Source organism: Amphiura filiformis, chromosome 14, assembly GCF_039555335.1.
Source record: "Amphiura filiformis chromosome 14, Afil_fr2py, whole genome shotgun sequence".
NCBI classification, from domain to species: domain Eukaryota; kingdom Metazoa; phylum Echinodermata; class Ophiuroidea; order Amphilepidida; family Amphiuridae; genus Amphiura; species Amphiura filiformis.
This window is the reverse complement of record NC_092641.1, coordinates 30870593-30893572: the sequence shown is the minus strand read 5'-3', so window position 1 is coordinate 30893572 and position 22980 is coordinate 30870593. Positions and strand designations below refer to the sequence as shown.

At 37.4% G+C, this 22980-nt stretch overlaps 2 protein-coding genes across 2 annotated transcripts; both read right to left on the bottom strand.

The window, feature by feature from the left end:
• Positions 1-3296: 3296 nt before the first annotated feature.
• LOC140169004 (sushi domain-containing protein 2-like) lies at positions 3297-8786 on the bottom strand. Its single transcript, XM_072192298.1, has 7 exons — positions 8655-8786; positions 8315-8447; positions 7157-7414; positions 6294-6482; positions 5216-5386; positions 4669-4800; positions 3297-3882 (listed from the first exon to the last, which is right to left on the bottom strand). The coding sequence occupies exons 1-6, from the start codon at positions 8754-8756 to the stop codon at positions 4769-4771; spliced, it is 885 nt and encodes a 294-aa protein (XP_072048399.1). The 5' UTR covers positions 8757-8786; the 3' UTR covers positions 3297-3882; positions 4669-4768.
• Positions 8787-9558: 772 nt separating this feature from the next.
• LOC140169355 (sushi domain-containing protein 2-like) lies at positions 9559-22423 on the bottom strand. Its single transcript, XM_072192611.1, has 13 exons — positions 22420-22423; positions 21156-21277; positions 20346-20429; positions 18795-19016; positions 17741-17878; positions 16454-16628; positions 16031-16188; positions 15298-15403; positions 14423-14729; positions 13623-13910; positions 12291-12559; positions 11571-11732; positions 9559-9749 (listed from the first exon to the last, which is right to left on the bottom strand). Exons 1-13 carry the CDS (start codon positions 22421-22423, stop codon positions 9559-9561), a joined length of 2226 nt encoding a protein of 741 aa, XP_072048712.1.
• Between the last annotated feature and the right edge of the window lie 557 nt (positions 22424-22980).

Below are 22980 nucleotides of genomic sequence, written 5' to 3'. Positions count from 1 at the left end.
TAAAACCAAAGCAACTATCTACCCCCAATTACTGGTATTTAACCCCCCCCCCACTAGTGACACTCACAACATCAATTAGTGATGGTAACTAACCCTAGTTAACAGTGCAGGTGCCTGGGCACCTTATACCCAGCTTGGTTCCTGTCTGGTCAGATAATTGCTCATTATAATTGTTGAATTAATGGTCACTTGTTGACAGCTTATCAGTAGCCTGGATCAGCAGGGGTGCATTTATATCATTTTTCATAGAGCAATTGTTCAAAATATTTAATGTCAAATGGTTCCTAAAAACCTTATTTGTGAATGGATTTTTATCGTTAACAAAACAAAAATGTATGTTTAATATATCAATTATTCCATTAACAGTAATTTCCTAAGTTTCCATCCATAAATAATACTTTTCAAAAGTTTATTTGAAAGTAGGCAAATTTCAGTATCATCTGTTTACAAAATAAGTGTTTATTTTCAGATTTCCAATTAACCATTATCAGTATAGCTGGTAGGGTGCCTTGCTAATAGTTATAGTCAGAAACAGGTATTTTGTCCTGTAGTCCCTGGCAACCCAGTCTTGTTGTGGCTCACTGCAAACATACACGACAGAAACCGGCTGTGAAGGAGCCTATATGCACGTAAACAACTTCCTTATAACATGTATAATAAAATCCGATTTTGAGTATAATAAAGAAAGTCATGCATATGTAAAATGAAGCAATTACCTATTGCTAACTTGGTCAAATGCATACTCGTACCCCAATCTTATACATCATAGCACCCAGTTTTGGTTTGTGGTTTCGAAATGTTGCAATTAAACATCAGTTCTTTCAAATATGAAACGCGAAAACCCAAATCTAGAACAAACAATCATATATTTAGAAAGATATATCAAACTTTCCATGATAGAGATTGGACCCAAGACAAACTACACCCAAATTAAGTGTCAATTCAGAATTATCCCACCATGGTGGAAAAAATAGTTCTGTATTTTTCTGGAATAGGGAGTATAATAGACCGTTACAAATAATTACACAAAGGATCAATCGTCACACATCGAGGATATTTGATACAGATAACAAAAACTACGAAATGTTTATTTTCAGTACATGAAGGCACGACCATCAACAATAATCGTACAGTATACATAATTGAATGTCTATCTCGTCTATGTTACAAAATTATATAAAAATTAGTACAAATATACAAGCACCATTAAAAAAACCAGAACGATTACGAATTAATTTTATTATAAATCTATTGGTAGCAGTGGTCATCCGTCACTTTTATCATAACATTTTTGTCTGTTTTTTTGTTAACAAAATATGTGGTTCTTACACAAGGAAATTATATATGTACAGGCCTACATATTAAACATCTCAAAAAAAGTAACTAACCCCCTTAAATAATGGCCAATATTCAAAAAGGGGATATTGTATTACAGATCTGTAAAATGCGTTGGAAGAAGAATTTATTTCTGCGCATTTTGACACCTCATTTGATACGATAGCCCAGAAAACAATAACACACAGGTAAATTTAATGTAGTGAGGTCCAGATTTGAAAGTTGCACTTACATACATTACAAAAACACTCGGATATCATTACACAGGTTTCCTTCCATTATACTGAATACAAATTAATACAATTTACTGCAACTTTTAAATCTTGGGTTACATTGATTTAAATGTACGCTGTGACGTCAATATGTAGTCAATTGCTACAAATGGGGTGTCAAAATGTGCAGAAATGAATTCTGCTTCCAACGCATTTTACAGATTTGTAATACAATCCCGAATAATGTTCATTATTTAAGGGGGGTAGTTACTTTTTTTGAGATGTTTAGTACAAGTGTATTAGCAGAATATTTCCCCCTTCAAACGGCAATACAAAATTATATCCATTCCCACGAAACCAGAGTATCGCCGAATCTCAATCTGACCATGACCATGAATCTCAAAATGACCATGGGGCAGCCCTCCCCCTAAATGCTGCATGTCACATGGGGGAAACTGGGAAATCACATATATTTAGCAGCATTTCTCCTCATTTTTCACAATTTTGCAGAATTCAGCCCCTTATTCAGCAGCCTGTTTTAACAAAGTTTGTCGTTATTTTAGGAAAACTGGCTTTTTGTGTGATCTCCCATGCGACATGTGGCCTCCCTAAAAGACCCCTGTTCTTGGACCGCGCAGATCCGAAAGATCCCTGAATTGTAGTTTTTTGTAGCTCTAAAAAGACCTTGAAAATGCTGCTATCATTTCTGTGTGTTTTTTTTTTTTCAGGACAATTTTCATAGGCCTAACATTGAACCAGCAAACCGAGAAAGACCATTGATTTTGAGAGTTCGCAACTCTGAAAGGGAGCAGCGAGGGCAGTATACATAGTATAAAATGTCTGAATCATAAAGAAAGAAAAGGCGAAAGGAGTAATATATAAGAAAAAATTGGGGAAATGATCAATTTTTACTTTTCAAAGTTTATTCGAAAGTAGGCAAGATTTCTTTAAATACATTTTTCAAAATCAATTTCTTCTTCTTAATTTGTTGGGCCTACTGTACAAAAGACAGAACGGTTAGAAACAGGGTCGGATTTAGCCATTGGACCGAATGGACCAGGGCCCAAATTTGGGGGCCTCAGCCAAAATCACCCTGCGCATTTTTCTTTTTAGCCCGAAAACACCATATTTTTGGACCAAAATATGGAAAAATTGCACAGACCCTTTAATTAAACAGCTCTGTTTAAACTCTCCGTTTCCCAGAATGCTATAACTTGCAATAAAAAATGACAACAGCAATTTATTTCATTAAGCATTGTACCCTTCTTAATTCTTATTAATAACGTATTGAGTGTGATTATGAAAGGGGCTCAGTGGGGCGCGCACTAACACAGTCGAACCCGGGTGGTGGCACTCCCATACGAAATTGACGTTTGTCAATAAAACTTACCCGATAACCCCTGTTTTTAATTTCTATCCGATAACCGCTCCCTCGTTTTTTGACGGGCTCGGTTACCCAATGACCCCTCTTTGTTTCTAGAATCTTATCTTCAAAATATAATTAAATCAAATGATCTTACTTCAGAATATTCGTATTGAAGGAGAATTTGTTCAATTTTCCCCGAATTTTCCCCGAAATTTTCTGCCCACTTTTAGAGGACGGGCAAAAGGGGCAAGGGTGGAAATAAAAAAGTAAGGCCTAAAATCTTAAATATCAGGTCGGCCAGAATGCCACAGGGGGAGATGCAGGGGCTGCCCCTCTTCTCCCCCTTGGCTACCCCACTGCTCTTTGTTCTACTTTTTCTTCCCTCTTTTTTACTTATTACCAATAGTCCCCTACTCGGTCCAGATGCCTCAAGGCATGTAGGCCTATACCCATCAGTTCCATATGGGAGTGCCCCAGGGGTGGTGTTGAACCGGACAAACGTGACACCATGACAGAACCAAGATAATAATATAGTCCGATGTTTTTGCGTGCTTTCCATTGCGTTTTGGCTCTCCGCTGTGATTTCTGGTTCAGCGCTACAAATTTCAGGTCCTTGGCTTTTTGTAGCTTTGTTCTTTTTCTCCAAGTTTTGTCCCTGTGTCACATTTTGACTATAGCAGGAAAAACGCTGAGGCAAAACTTGTCGTTGCGTTTGTCGTTGCCACAAATGTTGGCGTCATTTTAACATTATCGTGAAAACGCACGCAACATGTCTGTCGAGCCGCCATTTTGTTCACAGACCTTTCTATTAATATTGCCTAAAATATTTGTCTCTATATATCTGTAAATTATAATTATTATTATGTTTTTGTTTCAGGTGTCCCCTTTTCTGCTGCTGCTGCTGATGCATCCTCCACTTCGGCTTCCATGCCCCAATTCTCGCCCTGACCGGCTTCTTTGACTTTAGTTCTGTATGATGAATAATTATTATATAATTGTTTTAAGAGATAAAAAATGGTAGATGACAAACAAAACAAAACAATAAACATGATAAAAAGTAATGATATTTAAAAAAAGAAAGAAAGAAAGTTGTTGTTATTATTATTAATTAGTAAGTTTTTAGCAGGTTCGCCGTCGGACACGTTTAGAACTGTCAAGCTTTCGTAAGGAGTAGCTCTGACTTCTTCAGGACAAAGTACCTAAGAATGAGACCCTGCCTACTCTCTAAATGCAAAAGAGTGAATTTCCATTATTTCAAGGAGTTGAATGAAGGACAACCCGTTTTGAGGGAAAACACTCTAAAATGAAAGAAAGTACATTTTCTTTAGGCAATATTCACTCTTTTGAGAGTATAGGCCTACAGTCCACTACTTTTTACAATCCTTTTTAGAGTTAACATTTTCCACTCAAAAAGGGGTTTTCCTCGATTTAACTCTCTCACTCTTTTTTCCCACTCTTTCCACTCCAGCAGATGACAAGAGACAGTCTTCAGTCAACAGCTCTTTTCAGAGCCATCAGTAGGCAAGGGGCGGCCTACATGTTTCATTCTTAGGTACTTTGTCCTGAAGATGAACAACTCCTGACGAAAGCTTGATAGTTCTTAACTTGTTCGGCGGCCAATCCGCTATAGCTTACTAATTGTATGAACTCCCGTTGTAAAAGCCTATCCCACAATAAGTTATTATTATTGCATCAGTCGTCAATTAATTCATTGTGATTTTTTTATTTATCTTTTATACCTACTATCCAACTCACCCTTTATCAAGATCCTGTTCTCCTGACTTTCTGTATTTGAATAGAATAACTACAATGATAACCACGATAAGTATGGCTATGGCAATAAGCACACCTACAGCTATACCAGCCTTTTGACCCCTGATAATCCACCTGAAATAGAAGAAAGAAAAGTCGTGAACATTTATGGCATAATTATGTATGGGGTACAATTTTAACCGCTCCTGATTATTGCGTAGCGTGAAAAATACTCCCGCGTACATACACACCCCCACCTACCCCCTTTATCAGGGATCTACACATCCACAACCTCACATCCCCATGCCAGTTTTTCTAGGAGAGGTGGTTCGAGAGAGTAGTTACGGAATCCATATAATATGGGGGAGAGTGGAGGATCCTGGCATTAACAAGAAAGTGGACTCAGCTTCCGATTGTCACACGTATATGTTACCCAGCATTACAAGCCCCCGTCGTCACACCATCATCAATCAGATGCCTGAGGAAGTCCGATCAGTTGCAAATTGTAGTTCCAACTTAGATACATTAAAAATATCTATCTTGATCTTACTAGTGCATGTAGCCGGTGATCCAGTCCATTTTCCATTGACGCATCTCCGAATTGCACTGCCTTGTAATGAGTACCCCTCTTCACAAATGGTCTCTGCTATAACTTCGCCGTCTTCGAATCTGATATCGATATATCCATTATTAGGAGGTTCCAACGGATTACATCCAGTTGCTGAGATTAGAAAAAAAATTTGTTTAAAAAACTTTGAAGTATTATTCCAATAAACATAAAAATGTTTTTTAACGTTATAAATGTGTTTTGTTTTGGTTAAAAACTTTTCAAAACCATTTAAATTTTGGGTAAGGTAATGAAAACGTTGTTGAAACGTTTTATATGAAAAATAACAATATTACAATAACTTTTTTGATAAACATATTTGCAAATATATTTTGTTAGTACTTAAATAACGTGTTAAAATGTTTTGCAGTAAATAAAAAAATCTCCAAAATATGTTTTTGAATTTTATTAAAACACTAATAAACATAATTTATATAACCCGTTTTAAACGTTTTCTAAAACACGTTTTGTATACTTGGATAGCGTACGATTCACCTGTCTAATAATATAGTTCCGAGTTCCGAGGGATAATAAACTAATATGTATCTTAAATGTCGGCATTACACAACGTGGCTGCCAACAACAACAATGCCGGTATGACCACCTCTAACAGCTCCCCATCATACGCTGGGGTAGAGCGTACCCAATGATACAACACGTTCAGGCTCGAACTCACAACCTCGCGATCATGAGTCGACCAACTTAACCGTTGGCTCACATGCTCCCTATTTTATGCTCCCTTTCAGAGACATAATACTATTAAGAAAAACATTTTTACAACTATTCTAAAACTTCTCAAAACTAACTTAAAGGTCCACCACTACACATCTGGAATAATGAACTACATAATTGAGTTATGTGGCCCAGGGCATGTCAGTCCAGACACCACATAAGTCCAGACAAGTATACAAGTATATAGGAGTGTGATCTATAAGGACAAGGTCAGCTACCAGTTGACCAGGCCAACGTTTGTGGACCTTTAAAAGTACTCTACTATTTAATGGAGATCATCTAAGCTTACCAACGCAATCGTTGTCCCCTTCGCCAGTCCACTCTCCATTTTCCTGGCATAATCTTTCTTCGGGTCCAGTTAATGTAAAACCCTCGGCACATTCAAATATTATGTGAGCACCTACTAAAGTATTCTCTTGCTCTGTTTGGTAGTTTTTGGTACCATTACGGGGTGTTGCAATATATGGGCACACAATAACTAAAATAAAGAACAGAATATGTATTGGTAATATACAGATATATAAATGTAAATAGATACAACATGACAGAATAGTGAGAAAACACTATAAAATGAATTAATTTTAAAACACAATTTATATCACCTGATGGGCTAAATTAAGTTTAAAATATATAGTAAATAGCGCCCTCAGTTTCTACACAAAACCGTTCATAGAATAAAAATTTCCACAAAAAGGAAGAAAAAAAAAAAGCGATAAAGAAAAGACAATTTAAGGTAAAAATAGATTTAAAAAATGTATATATATAATGTGATAGTTGTTGGTATTGTAAAGGCCTAGACTTGAAAATTATGCAATGTTTTCTTAGAAACATTAATTTTGCTTACATGAAGGAAAGACCCTTCATGCCATACCGTAAAAACTTGATAGTTAGCATATGTGCTTACTATCGAGCACTTTTAAAACATGCAAACATGAAGAGTCCCGTCCACAAAAGTGTAAAGGGTTTTAAAGCAAATCATCGATACACATAGTTATATACAAAAAAGTAAACCTGCAAATGTGTGTCTCAACCCCATTAGCTCAGTTGGTAAAGCCTCTGACTTTGGTACAATTTCATGTATTCAAAAGCGCTCGATAGTAAGCACATATGCTAACTATCGAGTTTTTACGGTATATCATAAGAAACACTTACTAGGTTGTGTATACTTTTTTGCTAAACTATCATAATTCACAGCTTCCATGGTTAATTCTCCAACATCAGTATTTCTTGTTAATGACATATCAAAAATACACTGCTCATTGTCGCCACATATTCTATCCATATCGTTAACAAGATCTGGTGGAAGCGTCGATTTATCGGGTGCTTCGTAAACAGGTATGAAATTATTGTCTTGATAATCTGTATGGCCGCCAGTTTCGTAGTAGAATAGCGTAGGCTGTGCTACCTCCCCTAGATAGAAGTCAAAATATACATGTGGACTATTAGAGTATTTGTAAGGCGTATGGAAGTGCATCAATGCTTTCGTAATGTGGGCTGCGACTTCTCAGAGTGTCCTGGCAGTTTGGTGTTGGATAAACATGGACATTATTAAGGAATACCATCAGATAGTAAAAAAAGCTTTGCTACTTAACAAATGGGGTGACTCCATTTGAAATCTACACACTCTGTGTGGGAGATTAAGGTCGGATCTTCCATAGGGGTTGTATGGATTTCAACTGGAACAGTCCATAGTGAGGGTAGAGGATAGTATTAAAAAGCAGATTATTCAAGGAAATGGACCGGTAGAATTAAGGCATGCAGGTCTCACAAACATGGCAGGAGATACAGGGTCTCGATGGCAACATCTGACAAGATGAAGAGAGATTAAGGCTATTCAGCATCGAAGTGGTTACGTAATTCTCTTGGTTACCGGATCACGCTACTTTGGTATGCCTTCGGTGCCATATATACTTTATGTGGATCATTTCGATCGTGGTTCATTACTCTAGCGCGTGATCCCGTTGACATAGTAACATTACGTAACTTCGATACTGAATAGCTACAAGATTAAAGCTTTTTACTGACATTTAAGCAACTGCAATGTTTCAACCGATATTTTATCTAAAAGAACTGCTTCTTTAGTGACAGAATTGATATTGTTGTAGGGGTGGTCTGAAATGTTCCGGCGCGTTGTTTTCCAAAAGAGTGAGAATTCACTGATTTTTGTTTTGACTGGGACCGAACACCTGAGGAGAGGCCCGAGTGTGGGGTAAATATTTCACATGCGCCCGTGGTTGGCTATGTTTTTCTCCAAAAAGTTTTACATTAATAACTCAAATGCTGATAAATAAAAATAAAATTTAAACTTACATGTATATCCAAAGTCTCTTATTTCTTCAGGAGTTGCCGTTTCAGGGTCAAGCTGTCTTGAATCTCTGTCGATGAGGTCGTTTGTGGAGGAGTTGTCCCAATTACCAAAGAGACCTTTGACATTCATGTTATTCTAGATAACAATAAAAGAAATACAACATTTATAGAGTATAATAGTCAACCTATTGGTCTATCGGGTTCATACGCAACCTTAGACAAATGGTTCGTCTGGTCACCTCGGTGACGGAGGCGCTCCAAGTTGTCAAGAGAAAATGACACATTTTTGAAGGAGAGATGTAACGTATTATGGAGCAATCGCTGAAAGCTTAAAAGTACTTACTTGTAATGCTGGTGGAAGAATAGCCACCACAGAAAGCATCTGATCATTAGCAGTTACATTAACACCAATACCGGAGTTCCAGTACGTAATAGTAGCTTGCATTATATTTTCGCCATCAGACTCGACAACAACGACTGAAACACCTGTAAATGTCAATTTATACAATTCAAATTAAAATGAGGTTAACGCAACAGACGAATAGAAATAATAATAACCAGTGCTTATATGCATCGTGACTACCGTAAAAACTCGATAGTATAATGTGCTTACTATGAGCGCTTTTGAAAACATGAAATTGTACCTGTACCAAAGTCCGGCGCTCTACTAACAGAGCTAATGGGGTTGAGACACACATTTGCAGGTTTACTTGTTCGTATATAACTATGTGTATCGATGATTTGCTCAAAACCTTTTACACTTTTTGTATGGGGCTCTTCATGTTTGCATATTTTAAAAGCACTCGTTAGTATGCTAACTATCGAGGTTTTACGGTATTAATTTGTTTTGATTTCTATATGTAACAAGCCCGACTGTCTTGATTATTTCATTCCTTACTACCAGCTTCTTCAGCATTTTGTATGAGTACATAGTAACTAGTCCTATTGTTAGTGAATCCGCTAGGCCCCACTTCTATTGGAATCCATCGAATTGTCAAGTTCTGCCACTTCTGACATCCTAATGTAGCACAAATGTCCGTCTAGTTTGCACTGCTTTCTGATGTTGGCCTGTACAAAAGTCTCATATTCCGGGATCCGTATTATTCACACACCCCTCTTCTTGCAGGTGGAATATGATGGTGAGATTATAATAGTAGTGTATAAGTATGCCTACAGATATGCCTCGTTGGCCCAACATTGCATTGACCACAAAATGATGTTACCATTCTCTTTCCTAATAGTAACTATTATAGTGATGATATAACCTTACCGTTAAAATCTAGCCAAAATTGATCATGGAAAGACAATATTTCAGTAATTCCCGAGTACTTTCTAACAAATTTCATTGTAGTTATTTCATTCAGTTCAACATGAATGGTATCAGAGGTGTCTTCCTTCATTGCGATGGCTGTAAGAGATGTGGCCTTCTGAGGTATACCTATATAATTTTATAATGAAAACAAAACAAAACATTTAATCACGTACGTTACACTTCCCCTTAAACAAATCGACCAAAAAGAAATACAAATTTATTTCTTGCCAAGTTGTGGTCCGAATTAATTCTTTCTATCCAAGATTTATGTGAGCACCTCGTATATTTCCGTACTTCATGACGTACTATGAACCAGTGACCATGGTGACGTTACTATGTTCCTGGGTGGGTGACTTGCCCCAGGAGCAAGGCAGTGGGAGAGTCAAATTTAAAAGGGGAAAAGGGAATAATGAGGTCAATGAGGACAAGAGAAATGAAAAGAAGGAAAGCCTGTATAATTATTACTTTTGGCGTAAAACAACTTAAGTGATGTCGCCCGTGTTATATGAGACGATATATGCACTCCAGCGGCTAAAAACAATACCTTTATTCTCTAATTATATGCCATACTGTTTTCACCTAGAGTGTACAACTGCTAGCACATGATCCTCTAAACATACTTTTAAGGCATTTTGGGCTATTCAAGTTGAAATCCAGGGCCCCCATGACCTGATCTTAATGTTACAGTGTCAATTTCAAATAGGGTTAACTGAATTAGTGACCCAGCAAACACAAAAACGTTTTAAAAACGTTTTAAATAAGTTATATTTTGGCTTTTGGTTTAGGTAAAAACGTTTTAATAACATTAAAATGTCGGGTTATATAAAGGTCATGATAACGTTTTAAAACGTTTTGTATGAAAACACACTACAACAATATTTGTTTAATGTTTTCAAAAAATGTTATTGTAAACTATTTTTGCAAACATGTTTGCCAAATATTTTGTCAATACTTAAATAACATTATGTTAAAATATTTGAACCTAGCAAACACAGAAATGTTCTTAAAATGTGTTTTTCAAAACCATTTTATAACCTTTAAAATGTCGGGTTATATAAAGGTCATGAAAACGTTTTTAAAACGTTATTGCAAATATTTTGGGCAAACATTTTTCGCTAAATATTTTTTCAACCCCAAAATAACATTCTGTTTAGAATGTTTTGTATCAAGTGTTCAAGAATGTTTTTGGAATGTTATTAAAACGTTTTTATACCCTTTATATAACCCTACATTTAAACGTTTTTTGTAAAACATTTTTGTTTGCTGAGCAGTAGATTATCAAAAATGTTTTTTAAGGTTTATAAAACGTTTTATACTCTTAATATACCCTTTATATAACCCGACATTTAAACGTTTTCTGACAACCTTTTATAACCTTTTACGAATGATGTCGAAAACGTTTTGTGTTTGCTGGGGACTCCATTTTAAAATATATACCCCCTGTGAAGGAGATTAAGGTCATATCTATTATACAGTTGTTTGATGTGATCATTTATCATTTATTTTAACAAAACTTTTCATAATTTTAAATTCTAGACCTTTACAATACCAACAGCTATCATACTAATATACACACATATCTTTTAGCTATTTGTAACTTAGATTTTCCTTTCTTTATCAAATTTTTCATCATTTTCTGCCTTTTGATGGTAATATTTATATAAACTGTAAATTTGTGTGAAAATTGAGGGCGCTATTTACATATATTTAAAATTCCTTTCATTTCATGATAAAAAGTTTGAAATTTCCCTATATGTTACTTATTTTTATGATGTTTCAATGCCATTATACAAGTGTCTACTCCTTCTAAAGATGCAAACAAGATTTAAGATAAATAGCCGGCCCCATCAATGTTCACATTTTCTTTAAAATGAATACAGTGCTACATGCCATCTTCAATATAATAGCGGCGAATGGATTTTAATTGGAATAGCTTAATTTACTTACCTGTATCATTTCCAGCACACGACAGGCAAACGGCCTGCTCTGTCCGTCCCTGTAATTCAAAATTGTAAGATGGAACCTCGACCAATGTAAACTCGCCTTTCCCATTAAATGTGTATTGCAGATTATCAAAGGTGACGAAATGTGGATCTCCAAATGTGGCGGCTAATGGAAAAGAGTGAAAGAGAAGATGTGAGCTTAATTTGGCTAACTGTTCCTTCTTTTCATGAAAAATAATAAAATTATTTGTAAAAACATGCTCACATAAGCTGAATACGGCAACCGCTCTATTTGTATGACTTTACACTCATTATCTTGCGGGTGGTCAAGGTGGTGCGGCAGATAAGGTAACGAATATGATCAGGTTCAATTTAGAATAGAAATACTGAGTAGAAGGCACGGTACAGTGGTACGCTCTTTGACTCGTGATCGGAAGGTTACGGTTAGCACCGCCGGCGGTACACTTCACTTGTCTCTTTACCTGTCTCTCTCCACCAAGAGCTACAATGGGTACCGACATAAGTGCTTGAAAGATAAAACAAGCTTGTCATTCTCGTTGCACGGAAGGCCAGGAGTGGCGGCCATTCCGAGCGAACCATCCACAGACTCTCCACATAATATATGGCATGAAGAGACGGGTAATGAGCATTCTCCAGCACTGCGTTACTTTTTTTTCAAGTAGCGTTGTTTGAATTTTTTAGTTGGACGTAACGTCGTACTTACATGATCGGGGTGGGTCATATTCCTTGCAATCAGCCGTTGGTCTCAGAGTCAGATATGTCTTGCAATCATTCCCCCATATACAGCAATAATAAAATGTAATCACATCATGCTTCCAATGCGATAAACCTGGCACGGTATCGATGGTTTGGTATGGTTCGGCTCCCCACACGTGACTACGGTCAGCCGTGCTACCTTGGTCGGTATCCCCAGCGAACATGAGGTCACCGTCCTCTTTGTAACAACATTGAGTTCCTGATGATGTGGTTTCGCTGTGTAAAAAGTTGTGAAAATTATACAGAAAAAGGACTTATGCTGATTGCTGACACAAATAGACGAACTATAGAAGTCGAGCATTGAAAAGATTAGAAACCACCTTGAGACTACAGACTTCAAAACGCGAAAAAATGGATTTATATTGCCTACACTCAGCCGGCTGTGAGGAATTAAAAGTAACGGATCAATAATCTTTCCCTATTATTACGGCACGGTGATCCAGACGGACCTAACAACAAGGACCCACGCAAGGATCGCCACACTATAGGCCTGTCCGTTCATAGACCGGCGCCGCAATTGCTTTGCGGTGCGGTGCGTTGCCGATACATCGATTACTTCTCGCTGCAACTTAACGCAACTCGTCGCATTTCCAAGTTAAACTATATTTAACTTGATTGTGATACCGCAATGCAGTATTTTGCAGCACGATGTAGTGCGGCAACGCACCGCACCACAAAGCAATTGCGGCGTATATGAACAGACCTTATCGCCTCAGTGACCAGTCCGTCTAAGTTGGGAAACTAAATTTACTTCGGGTGTGTTTGGTACCGCAGTCAAATTCTTTTGCTCTTGGGATCGACCGTCGATATTGCATCAATACATTGTTATCAATGAACTATCGGCTTATCACAGTTAATATTAAAGTTTTATTGGATAATATACCGTAGAGTTCCGTCTATATGCACATATGCCTAGGATTAGTGTTTTTGACGAGAGAGACAAGAAGCAGCCACCCCAAAAAACCATTACAATAGATTGATCTTACAATAATACATGTTTGTATCTTAGCCTGTGTTAGTACTAAAAAGTAATATAGCTGCTCAAAGTCAATAATGTTTGTGTGGAGGGTGTTTACCTTTTGTCTCTTTCATCAAAAACAAAAACAAAACAAAAAACACTCATTTACAACACTCATTCAGAGGTATTTCATGCTTCTACGGTATACGCCTACACAAAAAAAAGATTCATCCAATCAAAAAGTAATATGAATGGATCAAGCATTGGTTGTTGATCGAAAGATCGGCAAATTTGGCTCATTTGCCTTAATTGTGAACATACCTAGCAGCGACACTTCTTACACAGTGTTTGGCACCCTGATGATATTTACACACGCTTCCTGAGTACATACTGCAACCAGTATCTGGTTGAAATCGTCCCGAGTCAGCAATAGCCTGCTGTAACGTACATGGGCACGCTATAAGTTCATCCACAAAATCTGGAAGAGATATTTCATCTTGATTCCATTCGTCACATTTAATCGTTGACCAGCCTATTGGATTGTCTTGGTATTCTTGGTTAAGAATGTAACCCAATGCATGGGTACCACTCCAGAATTTTAAACCGTTTCTGTAAAGAAATGTATATAGTCAAGTCATTAGTATTCAGATCTTTTATGTGCCACCATGTGTAATGGTGGTGAACAGCCTCGGTGGGTGGTGTAGGTGTGGGTTGCACGGTGGGGGTGTGACTACGGGTGTGTGTAGGGTGCCTATAATGTATTGGGTGTACCTATATAGCTACATTCTCCAACTAAAATATTACTAATTAACAGACGAAAACGCTCTGAACCGCCTCTATTGTTAGTTTATTATAAGGCAATACATCCAGTTAGAGCCGATAAAGCTATCGGTGCACTGGATGTTTCCACTGTTGATCCATCAAGCTAAAATGACTCAAAAATAACATTGAACTGTGCACAGGACAACATCCTGTGCAGGCTTTAACCTGATTTGTAACTATTTTGGCTTGTGTACTCTCGGTTAAAATTATCCTCCCCAGCGGTACACCGATTGCTTTATCGGCACAAACAGGATGTCTTGCCTTAGTATGTGAAAAGTCCTAAGTGGACAAGTACTCACGGATTGTTAGCGTCATGTATTCTTATTGCACCAAATGCATTATCTTCAGATACACTAGATTGAGCAACGCCTTCGAAATCATAAGATCCGTCATTGTCAGCGTCCTCGGCTATAAGGTAGAGTTCTTCCCACCTTGGGCCTTGACTGCCGTCCTCTAAGTAAGCCAGGACAGTGATAGTAATGTTGGCATTGTCTGCAAACTTTGTGGCATCCCAGCGTACTTCAAGATCATAGCCGGCTCTAGACCAATTGAGATCGTCAGAATTAACTCTGGTGACGCCGTTTGAAGAGATGCGGTCTAGATTAGCTGTTATGATATGAAGAAAATAATATTTTATAATTAGCTTTCGATATCAAACTTATAGCGGTGAGAACATCAACTACTTACCATTAAATCCCAGCCATATATTAAACCTATTACAATTCTTATTTTAAGACACATATGCATGGAGCAAAATTAAAACACGCTTATTAAGTGCATTAGCGAACAATGCCATTTTACATCAACGATAACCTCAACGCAAACGTCAGTTAGTGTGATTTTTAATTGAACATTTTTTCCTTTATTATGTTCATGCTTTGATATTTTTATGACTATTAAACCAGACAACAATGATCGACCTTTTCAGTAAATCCCATAATTCCTTACGATTAGACACGAGATGTCGTCATTTGACGTCACGCCGATGCACGCATCGCTTAGGGAACATCGTTACTGTGCATTACAAGTCGGCGTGACGTCAAAAGACGACATCTGGGGTCTAAACCGCAAGGAATTATGGGGTTTACCGAACAAATCAATTGATGACGGATATTTCAAACACTACGCTATGTATTATGGGGAATGCGCAACTAGTCAATACAATTTTACTTACCAACAGTGTAGATTTGACTGTATGTATACGTTTCACCACCATTTACAGAAACCTCCATCTTTAATTCTCCAGAAAGGTAAAATGGATCAGGAACACATACGGCAGCCTGAGAATACAACGGCAATAATATTACATTTAGCAAAGCCAATTTTTCATCACTTTGCCGTTCCCATTTTATCCCTGAAAACTTTCTTTGGGGCAATTTGCCTGGCTATATCTTTAAAAAGGGTCACCATGGAATTGTTGACACCATTATGTAGAATACGTACTATGAAATCATACGGTTAAATGACAAAAAACTTTGAAAAAATAAAAGAACCGCAAACATGAGATGATTTTCATTCACTTGAAGGTATTTCCTCGATTAGTACCATCATTCATCAAGCGCTCAATGATTCCTTAGCGAAAATACGCCACACCTTGATATCCCAGAATTCAACGGGAAACCGTCATCGATGACGCTAGCATCATTTACAGGATCGACGTACATCGTTGTGGACCTAGACTGATTATTAGACATTCGCTGTCGTAGTGTACGTTAGTAACCATTGGTTACTGCTCCAAGCCTGGGCTCATACACCTGTTCCGAATTTTGATGTGCCATAGGCTTTGTATTGTGATCATTTCGATCAGTGGTTCGTAACAAAGAAAGCGTGATCCAGTTGACCTAGCAACGGTCATATTCTAACGTGCACTACGACAGCGAATAGGCTATATCGTTACCACTGGTTACCTCTTTTGATAAAACTGAGCCTGTGACGGTTTGGACCGCATCATTGTTGTATAGAAATCGACAACGGATGTCTGCTCCAGAGTCCCAACATGGACCAAGCAGGAATACTTGCTCACCACCAAACATACTTCCAACAGAAGGGACGATATCCAGATCAGCTGTTTGAAAACAGAATGTGCAAATTATTATATGTTGCAAGAGAAACATGTAAAGCGCAAAATGCAAGAGCCTGCCGCTGATCAGCCTGTAAGAGTCAGATTCAATTAGGGACTCGGTCACTCACATTTGTGGGACATGAGCTGAGCTGAGGTGAACAAAAATCCCGGCAAAAATTGCCTTGACAATATATCATAAGAGTAGGCCTATGGCGCGTATAAAACTGCAGCTGGTTGCTAAAAGGTGGATGGACTCTATTTAACGTACCATCATCTTTACAGCCACTTTCCACTATTGTTTCACCGCTTATTTTGTAGACGTAAGCACCAAGTCCAAGATTATCGCAATTTGCAAATTCATCAAGTTTGGTTTGTGAATCCCCGTCTGAACTGGATCGACTGTGTTTGAAAAAGAAGTATGGATCGCCGCTGTTAAATCCGATCTGTGAAGCGAAAATGGCATCAAAATTAATTATGAAGTAATAAAATGCACGTTTTCCTGATACAGGGTGCTGGAATATAATCCAAATGTACTCGCTAATAATGGTTGCCTGATTATAATGCAAGTTTTCCTGATACCGGGTGCCTGATTAAAATGCAAGCGCCCGATTGCAATTGCCATATTCTGGTCAAACAGAAAGTGCATGCACATAGTGATTCTGTTTAACCACCCTCCTGTAAAAGGATACCCATTTTTACGACTTTTGACAAAAAGCAATCTCTCCATTGATGTCTGACTGCTCAGGTATCAGAACACTCTGGGATTAGAACCACTCATATGGAAAGGTTTCTATACAAAAATGATTCTCTTATAAACCATCATGCGCACAGTTTCCACCTCGATATACATGAGCACACATTTTCGTCCAAGAGCTCTCAAGCAAGCAGTGAATTGTCTCCACACAGTCTTTGATTACACTACACGGTTGAGTGCATAGCATCGTAAGAGCTGTGGAGCTTCTAACTGAAAAATGGGCCTCTTTGATTGGTTTTTGTCAAAATCTCAAGTGTTCCCTTCATCCAATCAGAATTTTTAGCTAACACTTCCCCCTAAAACACTTTTCGTCACTAGGTCAACAGATAACGCAATTCAATGTTATATAGCAAGGCGAATGTGATAAATTTATTGAAAACTACCTATCCAACCACATTTTTGGACCAAAATGTAGGTTTCAAAGTCAAAACCTCAAGTGTTCCTTACAATATTTTTCAAATTTTATGTCATTAAATGAAAAAGCACACTTATATTGTCCATATACTAGCATCATTAGAATGAGCAATGGCCAATTCTCTTTAAATTGCAAATCTTGTGCAAAAAGTTACTATTTTCGCCTGTTTTGTCATACGGTTGTAGATTCAATGAACTATGACTTTGCTAAAGAGTGCTTACAAATTGATATGGGATATGAATAGGCTATGAGTCTGTAGCTGATATTAATGATGTATGTCAAAATATTTTCAATCATGCTTTCAAGACATGCTTTTTGAAACATGGAAACAAATTCAAAGGGGTACTTATTTTTGTTTTACTCTTTGTTAAAATCATCTTTCTTACCGTGGCTCCGAACCTGCCCGTACCATACTCTGGATCCCCTTGGTCATCCGTTCCAGCATTCCATTCAATATTATCGTACAGGAAGAACGCAAATGAATTTATACCATCAGATGCTAGCACCAACTGGAATGTGTTTAACTGGTGAGGCAAAAAAATAATCCATATTACCCGCCATATTATCAGCGAATGTATTAAATAATGGATATAATTACATTTCTACAGTGGTTACAGATTACGCTATAAGTCCCTTAAAGTATTAAGCATTTTTTCTTGACAGCTTTATGTAAAAAGAGACACATTATTTGACATCAGATGACCTTCTTCAGTCCAGCTTTCCTGGAAGTGACTTCGACTGACAGTGGTGGGCGCATCTGCCTAACTTATGAAATCCTGCGCATCGCATGAGGCATTTGGTTGTTAATGTTAACAGCTGGTAACAGGTGTATTTTGCTGGACGTATTTTTGGCCATAGAATGGTTATTACCACTTTTTTTTTGTGGAGAGCGTGGTCTAATGGTTAGGGTACTTGCCTTTAGTGCATGAGGTCCCGGGTTCAATTCCCGGCAGCGGAAATTTGCTGGGATATTGACTTGGACAAAAATGTCTGAAATTTATTGGAAACATCTGTAGATTAAATTCAGACATCCGCTCTCCCCATGTAATTGGGTAAATGAATCATGAAAGTACTCCTTCGGATGGGACGTTAAGCCGTCGGTCCCGTGTACAGAGAGCTATGCCTGTACATGTATCTCGCAGTCAGTTTCGAAAAGAGTAGGGTGTTAACCCCTAACTGTTCCCAACCCGTCCCGGTGTTCAAATGGACCCCAATGGAAATAAGCTTCAATAGAGGCTTTCTTGGGTTATCCAGGGTTGTCAAAACCCAAACAAATCAAATTAAAAAAAATCAGATGAAAAGTTGGCAACATGGAACTGATTTGTTTAAGGAATAATTACAGCGTAATTAAGCATTTTCAGGTTGCCAACGCAACGAGTTTCTGCCATGCGCCCAATATCATGGATAATGAGCATCAGTATCTTATCAAAAATAACTTACGGGGTTTATGTTATTCGTCGTCTCATGTCCAAAGAAAGACACCCGATCCCACGTTACAATCACAGCATAAGTTGCGGTAAATTCAAACTCGGGGAGAAAGCACGTCCTGATTTCAGACGTAGCTCTGTCTAGTACATCGTCTGTGCCACCGACTTGACGATAGTATACGTTGCCGCCTTCAGTGATATCAACACTGGCCCAAAATGGAGCGATTAGAACTCTCTGTAAAAATATTTTTATACGAACAAAAAAGTATAATGATACGTTATGTTATTCCTACAGAAACAACACTGGAATTAAAATTGTATTTAATGGAGATATGACATTGTTCCTGTGACATGGACATGCCCATAGGCGTAGATCCCTGATGAGGGATGAGGTGGGGGAGGGGGGGGGGATAAATCACCCCAATATTTTGCCAGGGAGATGATCCATACAATCATCCCCCTCCCCCCAATGTTGACGCATGTATGTAGGGTTTTGACCAAATTAACCTCATATTTAACCATTTTAGCCCCCAAAGCGCACACTTATAAAATACCATAAACTTATTCTGTCGCCAAAAGGTGCTGGATTCACTATACTTCAAAATATCAACCCCCACCCCACTCCACCAATGTCAAAAAGAAATCTACACCACTGGACATGTCTTGGATACATTATTCCTGTGACATGGACATGTCTTTCATAATATAGTGACGTGACTTTTAACACCTGCAGCTGAAGTCTTGGTGGTTTGGCGCGTGAGTACATTACGTAAAGTATCTCGGGACTGGCTTCACAGGATGTGAGACATATATTTATTTATTTTATTTAAAGACATGTCTGTCTTGATAAAAGACATTCATGTTGCAAAATTCATGTAAAACACAATGTTTTACAGTGTACGTTATTAGAATATGAACAGGTTATATATCAAATGGTTTTCCGAGTCACTGAATCTTCAGCAGGAAAGGGCACCTATAATATACTCGTATGCATGACTCTTGTCAGAATTATAATTGCTTAGTAATAAGTCCATGAACTATGATACTCTGTAGACAAGGGACAGGTTTGTTCTCAAGTCAGAGGTAAATCCTGATGGAAGCTAATTGACGTTTTTTTACGTGTCCGATAGCAAACGTATTGGATCCCTGGATGAATTCACGTCGTAAATACTTATCGAGCAAAGTGTGTTGCTTTGTGATAATATTGAGCAGTGTCACGATGCGTGCTTTTTGTGTGAGGACATCCACAAACAGGAAAGTCTACGTTGCTATCATTGTTGCTTCTTTGAATATAATAGGACTGGGTAAATGTGCACACTTACGCGAGCACTATACTTTGTGGATCACACAATTCTGAATAATTTCCAATTTTTTTTATCTCATGGATTAACGTGTGTCTACAAAGGACCAAATATATACTCCATAGGATAGGCATATACCATTAACCTCTGGAGACCTTTTAACCTTTATTTTATTGCTTCAATCGCTTTACAGCAATTTCTGATGTCATGTGTTGAATTTCTCCTTATGGAGCATTTTTTGTCTCCACAAGGTTGTATCTTACCTGTTCGTTGTTAATTGGTAGAGGCTCCTTCTGGTCAGCACCAGATACTGGTACAAGCATTGATACTACGCCATTTTCATTAATCTGTAAAAGCAAAGATGCAGTGCAAATTTATACCTGGTGAACCTTCTTCACACTGGTGTCGCCGATTGATGACGGCAAGTTGCAAATTTTCTTTAAAATTTACAAATTTACAAATTGTATATTTTCATGCCCATATTTGGAATCAGCATTAAAATGCATTAAAATGAGTACAAACAAGCCCAGTATTGGCTCATTGGTTCTTGATAGTGTAAGAAAACGTCTCAAAACTTGTTTGAGCACATTAATTTATACGCCAAAATACCGTACATTTCCCCACTATAAACACGATCTATGAGATATGTCGTTAGTTATGGTCCAGAAGCAGGACCCAGGGACCAGACTTGAGAATCTCCAGCGTGTATGCCTTAACAGAAAACCCTTTTCATTCATTTATTTATTTCCATATAGGCCTAATACAACAACATCAAGAAATAGGCCTATATCAATTACAAGAAAATACAAAAGACACAAAAAATATATATGGCGGAAAAAAGCAGGAAGGCCAATAAGGCCTGAGAAATGCCTACTGAGAAAAGGCCTACTGTAAATTGCATTGTATTTACAGTTTGATGTAAATTTGTACACCATTTTATTGTTTTTTAGTTTTACAGTATAATACGCTGTAAAATTTATTTACAGGCATTTGTTTGCCGATTATAGTCACACATCATTTCAGCTGTGAAATTAACATTATTATTTTTTACAGTGTATACACCTAATACTTACGTATGCTTTTTTGTATAATTTATTGAAATATGGGAATTCTTGAGATAGTGTTACTTCTACTGACACATCGTTCACTATTGCTAGCTGTGAGTCTCCATAACTTGGGCCAAAATCATATAATTCTGCAACAAAAATAAATGACACAATATAATTATAACGGTAGTTCAAAATAGTCATAAATTGTCCTATCCAGACCCTCAAAAAGTTCTTGAAAATTTAAATCTATGGAGAGTCGAGAACCTTTTGGCAAACCATGAAATGTTCTTCAGGCTTATAGAGAACCACATTGGTTCATCATACCAGAGCGCCTGGGTGTTTACACCGGGTGTTTTTGGTATACCATAAAACCTCGTCTACAAGCATATTTGGAGTTTTTGATGAAAGCTAAATTAATACGAAACAGCCGTAAATATGCCAATACAATAGATTGGTCTTACAATAATACTTGTTTGTATTATGCTTGTATCAATAATTTATTTGCTCAAACTCCATAATGTCATAATTTTGTCGATGGATGGCGCCTTGATTAATTTAGCTTTCATCAAAAGCATTCTATATGCTTGTAGACGAGGTTTTACGGTATTTTATTTTAAAGAATGTGGTTTCTAACAATTGGAAAAAAAAATCTTCAAAACATTTTTTGTTGGGCCTTCAAAGGTTTCTGCTCCAACAGCTATAACTTATACTATATATAGTATATACCCATCAAACGTTTTACAGAAAATATTTTATTGTCGGGTTATATAAAGGGTATCAAAACGTTGTAATAACGTTTCAAAAACATTTTCAAAACCTTAATGCAAAACGTTCTAACACATAATGTTATTTAAGAGTTGACAAAATATTTTTCAAGAATGTTTAGCATTTTGATAACATTTTAAAGTGTTGTTATAAAAACGTTTTCATGACCTTTATATAACCTGTGTTGCTAAAATAGGAAAATTATGATTCTAACTATTGTACTCTACTATAACTACACACAATGTTATTGCGTAAATTAAAGAGTGAAATCCACTCCATACACACACTCTCAAAACTAGTTTCCTAAATTGAATTTAGAGTAAACAGAGGCCTATAATCATGTTCTTACTGTATGCAAACAATTTGAATAAGTTTTCAATTCTGGTCAAAATTACGATTGAAAGGTAAATAAAACGCCGCTAATATTTGGCGACCCTGGTGACGACATATCTTTGTTATTTGCTTAACACTTTGCTCGGTCAAGATCGTGTCATATATTGACACATGTCATATTTACATTTACTCATATCTGTGCCGAATTCTTTGACTTAAAAACACACACACGTGTGTATTTAAAAAAACTAGATGACTATCTTCATACTTGCGATAATATGCGCCAAGCCTTGTACGTGTATGTTGCACTGGGGTTCGTACAGTCAGTCAGATTTACGAGGAATGCATATTGACGAACCATGGATAACTACGAACCGTCCCTTTGTTTTAAACTGACTACAGAGGGCGAAACCGATGGTCGCTCCAAGCCTTCGGCGAATTCGATAGTCTATAGTATTCGTCAGTATGCGGAAATAATTAAATGCATATTGACAAACCATGAATAACTACGAACCGTCCCTTTGTTTTAAACTGGATACAGAGTGCGAAACCGATGGTCGCTCCCCGCCTTCGGCGAATTCCGGGGCGAATTCGATAGTCTAATATACGTCATTATGCGAAAACCGCAATTATTATTTTAGTGTGTTGTGTCATACTGATTCTTTAATCAATTATTTTTTATAAGTAATAAAAGGTATACCCTATGCCTTCATCGCACATTGACTGACTTTTGATCAGACGGACTTTTGAT

Bases quoted from the DNA above. Each gene is read 5' to 3' on its own strand.
- LOC140169004 (XM_072192298.1), bottom strand. From the start codon at position 8,756: ATGCAAGCTACTATTACGTACTGGAACTCCGGTATTGGTGTTAATGTA. The intron at 7,415-8,314 runs GTAAGTTTAAAT...ACTTCTATCTAG, and splicing joins AAGAGACTTTGGATATACAT to GGGAGGTAGCACAGCCTACG. The intron at 6,483-7,156 runs GTAAGTGTTTCT...TCTTTATTTTAG, and splicing joins AAAAAAGTATACACAACCTA to TTATTGTGTGCCCATATATT.
- LOC140169355 (XM_072192611.1), bottom strand. The intron at 17,879-18,794 runs GTAAGTTATTTT...TTGCCTCACCAG, and splicing joins CGACGAATAACATAAACCCC to TTAAACACATTCCAGTTGGT. The intron at 16,189-16,453 runs GTACGTTAAATA...GTTTTCAAACAG, and splicing joins AAGTGGCTGTAAAGATGATG to CTGATCTGGATATCGTCCCT.